The 8,284-nt window shown below is 37.8% G+C and overlaps 1 protein-coding gene across 2 annotated transcripts in view; it reads left to right on the top strand.

The window, feature by feature from the left end:
* Positions 1-407: 407 nt before the first annotated feature.
* LOC122072814 (probable strigolactone esterase DAD2) overlaps positions 408-8,284 on the top strand; it is a 9,125-nt gene continuing 1,248 nt past the window's right edge. The window contains exons 1-2 of one of the 2 annotated variants that reach the window (XM_042637227.1): positions 408-1,049; positions 1,129-1,598. In XM_042637227.1, the coding sequence (XP_042493161.1) occupies positions 592-1,049; positions 1,129-1,558 (888 nt within the window). In that variant the 5' untranslated portion in view covers positions 408-591 and the 3' untranslated portion in view covers positions 1,559-1,598. Of the gene's footprint in view, positions 1,050-1,128; positions 1,823-8,284 lie in introns of those variants that run through there. The other variant, XM_042637226.1, reaches the window with a different exon arrangement.

Here is an 8,284-nt window from a genome sequence, read left to right as displayed (position 1 = left end):
CGGAACACAATTCAGTACATGAAGCGCTTCACGTACGATTAGGTTAGGACATGCGTCATCATCTAACTGTACGTGCAGATATAAGCGTTGTGGAGTGAGTCGAGTGACAGCTCCATCATTCCACCTCCACCTCTAAATGGACTTAATAAGCAGAAGCACACTTGAATTTCTAGTTCTTTCTCTCTCTAGAGTGGGTTTGTTGAGAAGAAACTTTTTATGGATTCCACCCACAGCCACAACTCTATTATTACTTTCTCTTTCCTCATTTTATTGGCAGCCAAACACATCCTAAGTTTTCTAGAAACTCTCTGGTGTAATAAGATCTAAGTCCAAATTTCTGCTCAAATTTAACTGGAAATGTCTTTCACATCATTGCCCAATCATGTGCTAATTTGCAGTCTAATTAGAGTTGCCACGTCTCTGTGGTCCAAACATTACCCAGTGTAATACAGAGAGAGAGAGAGAGAGAGAGAGAGAGAGAGAGAGATATGTAGGCTCAATCTCCATTTAAAGCCCAAAACCAAAGAATTACAGTCCTGTCGGAGAAGAAAGAGGAGACTAGCAGAGAGAGGTTCTTTACTTGATCAAGAGATGGATATAAATACCAGTACCCCTTCTCTTTCACTCCCTCTTCAAGCTTCAATGCCCTCGTCTTCTTCTCTTCACAAATCATCTGAAATGGGAAACAATCTTTTGAAGATTCTGAATGTAAGAGTGATAGGGAATGGGGAGAGGATACTGGTGCTCGCCCATGGTTTCGGCACTGATCAATCGGCATGGAAGAGTATCATTCCTTACTTCACTCCTAACTACCGTATTGTTCTCTACGATCTGGTTTGTGCAGGGAGTGTCAACCCTGACTACTTCGATTTCCGACGCTATACCTCTCTGGAACCTTACGTGGACGATTTACTCACCATCCTTGACGCTCTCCGCATTGATAAGTGCGCCTATGTTGGTCACTCTGTCTCTGCCATGATCGGCATCCTCGCTTCCATCCGCAGACCTGATCTCTTCTCCAAACTTGTCCTCATCGGCGCCTCCCCAAGGTGAATCATCATGGATTGATGAATTTTTTCTAATTTAATTACCATCAACTTAAAATCAAATCGAATCAATTAATTGCAGGTTCTTGAATGACAAAGATTATCACGGGGGATTCGAGAGAGGTGAGATCGAGAGAGTATTCACGGCGATGGAAGCAAATTACGAGGCGTGGGTGAATGGATTCGCTCCATTAGCGGTGGGAGCAGATGTGCCGGCGGTTGTGAGGGAATTCACGAGGACTTTATTCAATATGAGGCCAGACATATCTTTATTCGTGTCCAGGTCTGTGTTTAATAGCGATCTGAGGGGGATTCTTGGGCTGGTGAGGGTACCTTGCTGCATCATCCAGACAGCCAAGGATGTATCGGTGCCGGTATCTGTGGCGACGTACTTGAAGAACCACCTTGGGGGTCGGAACACGGTGGAGATACTGCACACAGAGGGACATTTGCCGCACCTGAGTGCGCCTACCTTACTGGTTCAAGTTCTCCGGCGAGCTCTGGCTCGGTGACGAATTAACTACTGTGCTCACGTAAAGGTAGTCGTATATGGTGAGTAGAGAAGACTAAATTACCAAAAGCTAATCTAATAGAATAAGAGCCCGGCGTCGCTGGCCGGCCGGCCGTCGTTGTCGACACTTGAAAGGAGAATAAAAATTGTGGACAATAGTCCTCCTGATCAACTTGCATTTTCTGGGTGTGTGGAGTAATTATCATAACCTTATCGTACTTTACTGTTCTAACCATGGAAAACTCATTCTGTCTTCTTTCTTCCATTTTCTTTTCTCTGTTAGTAGGGTCAGTCAGTAATATGGCAAACACTAGTAGGGTTAGAGATAGAATACTCAACACGCAGGATTTACAGGGAAATTAGAGATGAAGAGGCCAAGTCATTAACTGTTATCATTCTCTGTTATGCAGCACATTATGTTCATGGCAAATAGGTTGAGACTATCGGATTGGGATGAACATGAACTGCTGCAGCTTTTGAGTTTGGGATAATAGAATAATAATAATTATTATTATTTTTATTTTTTATTTTTTCTGGTATAGATGTTAGGAATTAGGATAATAGAATTACATAGGTCAAAAGATTATTTGACCGGGCCAATGTGTGTGGGTCAGGGTTAAGGACCGTTAAATAATGGGCCGGTCGACCCCAGTTCTTTATTTGGTTTTGGTTAAAGGAGAAATGATTTTCATTGGTTTTGCTCTGGTCCATAACTGGTTAGAACTGTTAGGATTTTTATGTGGGCTTAACTGATACCGATTGATCCATTGGGCCCAAGCAATTATAGACCCACTCTGATTAGGAAACTCCTAGCTCTTTCCATTGTGAGAGTGGAATAGGGTTTTAGGGATTCTATTATAAATAGAATACTGACGGTCCCTGCAACCATTACTTTTACTTAATGCCTTATTGGTTTTGGGAGCACGGCTTTCTCACAAGAGCAAGTGCACAGAAAGAAAGGAAACCCTAGAGTAAGAGGCTGCAGAAGATCTCAGTAGAAGGACTCAACTTGCGTAGTTCGTCATTGTCATCTTCATGGGAGTAATGTTTAACCACATGGGACAGAGGTTCATGATCTATGTTCATGGGACACAGGTACTTCTTTATTCTCATTTATGGTTCATGTCATGGTTGTCCCATTGATTATTATAGATATGGTAAATCTATATGGTTATGTATTTTAAGATGGGATACTTTATTGTTCTTGGTTTAGGGACTACACCTATGATTAATCTTTTATGATTGGTTGATGATTCTTGTATTCTAAACACTATAGGGTTATTCATATGTTTAATATGGTAAAGAATTCCCAACAATTGGTATCAGAGCCAACCCTTACAGTGTTAGAATCAAGGAAAATTGATTTTGTATAGGGTTTGTGTCCCAAATCATGAAAATCATAATTTTACCATTAATTAAAGATCTCATATGAGAAAACTTTCTTCACGAAAGTTGTAGAGCATGAGAAGACGGTCGCGGCGGTATACCGCACGTTGCCGGAAACCTCCGGACGCGCCGGCACGCGCCGCCGGAAACCGGCTGCCGGAGGAGAGAGAAATTTTTTTTTTAATTCAAAAAAAAAACGGCGGCGAGTCATCGCCGGGTCACCTCGGAAACCCTACCGAGTTAACCCGGGGTGTAGTGGGTCAACTCATGATCAACTCTGTTTGACTCGGTCAAAGGTTGACCGGATTGTTGACCAATTGACCTGGATTTTGACTCGGAATCAATATGCCTGAACCGGATTAGACCGGTTGGCCGAACCGGTTGGTTTGGGAAACTAGATTGATTTTGATCTATTTTTAGTTCTGCAACTTCAAATGGCTCGTACAGGCAAACGGTGAAGAATTTTTCACCCTGGTTTTTTGCGTTGAGTCCAGTTTTTCGTACTCTTCGTTTTGATATATTATGAGCCTAGTTTTGATCAACTTTTATAATTTGTTTTGTATAAGTTACAAGTATGGGTGGTTAATGATTCTTTATGATTTTCCTATTAATTGGAAGAAATAAAAGAAAATCAACTCATACATTACTTGCATATCAGAATATGAACTTGGTTATTCTTGGTAATGTAGTTCATGCTTTTGTTTATGAATATTTTTATTCATGCTTAAACAATCCCATTTTTAGCTACCGGAATAAATTTGTAGACTATTACAATAAGATTGGGTGGAATCCACCAAAGTGGTAAAGTTCAACTTTATTGTAATAGAATACAAATCAAAGTCTTCTTTGTTTGAAAAGACAGAGAATAATGATTGGTAGCAAAGTTGCTAATGTTCACTTAAATGTGACATTATCAAAGAAAGGTTAAAGTTAAAATAAGTGAAAAACAGAATAGGGATTTCTCAACCTAGAAGATGCTGTCCATCCAAAGATGGCGGTACTTTTCGAAAGTTAGAAGAAGTCTCGCAGTAATTGCAGAAACTTGAGTGGATTAGTATGAAGTTCCGGTTGACACTCTTGAAGTAATTGATAATTGAGCATTGTAATGTTTATTTTGTTAACAGTTACATGCTTGTTCTTTTACATGTAAATTGATATTTAGTTCATGTTTAAATAACCCACAAATTTAAGCTGTCAGGTGTAGTTGTAAGCTATTGCAGTGGAATTGATGGAACCCACCAAAGTGGTAAAATCTAAAATTACTGTAATAGGTTTACAACTCAAAGATTTTGTCTTATATTCAAAGACATAGAAAATTGTTAGCAGGAATTAAGTAATGTTTGCCCAAAGGCGACATTATCAAAGACATGCATAAATGCAAGTGTACTCTAGGCAGACCTTAACCTAGAAGTTGTTATGCATCCAAAAGTGATAGTAATTTTCGAAGTTGAAGAGCTCCCACTGTCATTGTAGTTTTTGAGTGGACTAGTGCATTCCAGACCTAAAGGTTGAGATTGTAGTTCAGTTGACACTTTGATTATGTTTAATGGTTAGTGATGTAATGTTGGTTTTTATTGATGTTACATGCATTAATTAAATATCGAATGGATTATTCTTCCTTGAGTTGAACCATTAAGCTAATGTCTTTAAAAGTGGCTTGAGAATATAGAGGCCTACATATGTCTCAAAGACCTAGTTTTCTATACTAGGAGAACCAAATCAATAGTTTGGTATTATGCTTTTAAAGCAAAGTTTTTTTTGCCCTAAAAATGTATTGGACAGTTGATCAATGGCAATAGGGTGGATGAGGGTTTCATCACTATAACCATAAGTTATAGGTTTATTTAATGTGTTATTTTTTGCATTCCGATTGGATCAATTCGGATTGGTTGGGTTGGATTAGTGTCGATTTTGATCAATCCAATACCAAGTTCTTAACACTGCCATTGTTCTCTGAAAACCTATTTATGAACATTAATTGATAAATGTTTGGTTTCTTTTGTTTTTGGGCATATGTGAACAAGTTTATATGTATGTCACGTTTAACGAATTGTGTTCTCCAATAAATGGATTAATTTATGACTGGTCGAACCAAGTGGGAGAATAAAAGTATGGATCTTAAGCTATTTTATGTGGCTCGACCAGTGGGAGAATAAATTCGGTATACTAGGTTGCTAGTGGGAGGATGTTACTAGTAGAAGGTCAGTCTACTAGGTTGCTAGTGGGAGAATAAATTCAGTGTTCTATATTGTTTTTCATGCAAAAGAATTATTTGGAGTTTTGTATTGATTTATTATTATCATGATATTGAATAATGATTTATGGGTTCAAATATATAAGTAAATTCATATTCATGTCATTTTGTACTTGAATGTTTTGTTTGAAACACCCTATGATGGATAAATATATTAGAATTAAACTGGGTGTGAGATTCCGCACATTTTATGCTGCACAGTATATTTCTAGGAAGCTATGAAAGGATTTGATGGAATCCACCAAAGTGGCACATCCTATTATTTCATAGTTTTTCCAAGCGCAGCAAAGTTGGTGACATTTGCCCAAAGGTGATGTCACCCAAGTTAAAGAAAATACATGTATGGAAATGACTATAACTTAGAGGTTTCTAAACCCACATGTGATAAAAGTAATTGTATTTTCACAGTAAATTTGGATTTACAAGAGGACCAGTACATTCTTAGCCCAAAGGATAGGAATGTAGTTACGGTTGTGACTCTTGTGTGTTTTATCTGCTAGATGTACATTTATTGTGTAGTTTATCTACTAGGTGTACATATTAAATTTTATAGCTCGGTTATTTGGTGTGTATGATTCATACCTGAGATTCTTAGGGTTACTTGATCTGGTTTTAGCTCTCAGGGAACCCAAACAGGTGTTGTTGCTGAACAAAGCACAACTGAAGGGAAATAGGAACAATTTTATTGCCCTATTAAGTTTATAATGACTTCGGAGTAATTTTGAATTGATTTTATCTTAAATTCTGTTCTCTGAATTATTTGTGTACATTTATGCTTCATTTGTTTGTGTTGTCTCTGATTGTGTAAGAAACACATTAAAGCATACACTTCTGTACATATATTCTTCTCTAATGTGGAAAACATGATAGGAATGAGTGAAACCCACCAAAGTGGTACATTCAGTTCAATTGTGTGTTTCCCAAGGTAAAGGTGACATTTGCCCAAAGGTGATGTCATCCAAGTTTATCGACAAAGTACTCAAGAGCCATATTTTCTGACATTGGTGTTATTGAGGTTTTTGACATGCTTGGTTAGTGGGAGTTTTATGATCTCATTTAACCAAAGATATCATGGTGGTAAAAGTCAAAGTTTAAAGGCTGTGCTTGTTAAGATTTATTGGCAGTGCTTAGCCAAGGTAATTGACGATATTTTGTCAGAATTTGTGATGTATGGTGGTATTTAGCCTATGTCCAAAGAAGTGGTGGTTTACCACAGGCGGTTTGCCAAAGTTTGTGATTTATGGTAGTATTTAACCTAAATCCATGGAAGTGGCAGTTAGCCATAGGCGGTATGCCAAAGTAAGATATTAATTCAAGAAAATGGCAGTTTGCCAAGTGTTGATTAATATCAAAGTTTTCTACCTGTGAGGTTTTCAAGGTAGGCTGATCTTTAGATCAAGAAAGGACCTATAAGGAGATCTATAGTTCATGTGATCACAGGTATGATATCAACTCCTTATATATACGTTTCCAGGCGATTTGGATTGATAATTTTCTATTGTCTGTAACATTAGATAGTTATATGCCGTATATTGAGGTGTATTTTCTACTATTGTTCAACAGTAGAGATTATTGATTGGATCAAAGTTTGTTTGAGTGGTGTTCAGTCTTGGGATTATTTGGCCAGGAGTCAATGGAAAGACATCAGTATCAGTGTAGCCCCAGTGGGAGATTGTTAGGATTTTTATGTGGGCTTAACTGATACCGATTGATCCATTGGGCCCAAGCAATTATAGACCCACTCTGATTAGGAAACTCCTAGCTCTTTCCATTATGAGAGTGGAATAGGGTTTTAGGGATTCTATTATAAATAGAATACTGACGGTCCCTGCAGCCATTATTTTACTTAATGCCTTATTGGTTTTGGGAGCACGGCTTTTCTCACAAGAGCAAGTGCACAGAAAGAAAGGAAACCCTAGAGTAAGAGGCTGCAGAAGATCTCAGTAGAAGGACTCCACTTGCGTAGTTCGTCATTGTCATCTTCATGGGAGTAATGTTTAACCACATGGGACAGAGGTTCATGATCTATGTTCATGGGACACAGGTACTTCTTTATTCCCATTTATGGTTCATGTCATGGTTGTCCCATTGATTATTATAGATATGGTAAATCTATATGGTTATGTATTTTAAGATGGGATACTTTATTGTTCTTGGTTTAGGGACTACACCTATGATTAATCTTTTATGATTGGTTGATGATTCTTGTATTCTAAACACTATAGGGTTATTCATATGTTTAATATGGTAAAGAATCCCCAACAAGAACATATGGTTAGTTTGAAAAGAGGGAGAAAGATAGGTACACCGCAGCGTGGGGCGCTAATGGGAATGCGAAATGGGTATCCTAAATCATACAGGAAGGGCATAGAGTCTTTTCAAAGGGAGTGAGAGAAATAGACATTAGCAGACATTAACTTGCGGCATGCTAATTGTGTGTCCAGTCTTTTTTCAATTAAAAATTAAACTAATTAAATCAATTCTACAATTTTTTTTTTAATAAGATTCAGTATTTATCAATTATTAAGAATAGCTGGCTGGGCCTTGGTCTTAAGTTCTGAGTCCTCAGCCCTCATTTGCAGTGCTAAGTTGCTAATGCCACCCTCTTTGATTAGTTTCCACCTCCACCCTTGATCACTCTCTTGGACACTACCCCTGATGGTAAAATCAGAACTAGGCTAACCAATTCTCTGCACTTCAAAAGCCAAATCTAAACCTGTTGCTAATATACTGGCATATAGGGCTAAAGAAGGTAGCTAGGATCAACCAAACTATTGAATGGATAAGGTTTTGTTTTGTTTATGAAAAAAACGCATACCATTTATTAAAGGGTCAGTGTGTTTTGGTTTTGGGTTTTGGTACTGTCCAGAATTGACACTCTTGAGCTATGTTTGGATGGCATGCAAGAAAAAAAAAAATTACAAATAAATAAAAATCATGATAATTTAGAATGAAATTGATTCTCTATTTTTTTTCCTACCTTCCAAACATAAGCTTAGGGATGGAGAAAACTCAGCCCGTTTAATTTGACAATATCAAAATTGCTCCATTTAAAACATTGCTCAACTCAGGTGTACACCACTAGGT

The sequence above is a fragment of the Macadamia integrifolia genome, chromosome 3 (assembly GCF_013358625.1).
Source record: "Macadamia integrifolia cultivar HAES 741 chromosome 3, SCU_Mint_v3, whole genome shotgun sequence".
NCBI lineage: Eukaryota > Viridiplantae > Streptophyta > Magnoliopsida > Proteales > Proteaceae > Macadamia > Macadamia integrifolia.
The sequence above is the reverse complement of the archived record's forward strand: the minus strand, read 5'-3'. Positions and strand labels throughout refer to the sequence as shown.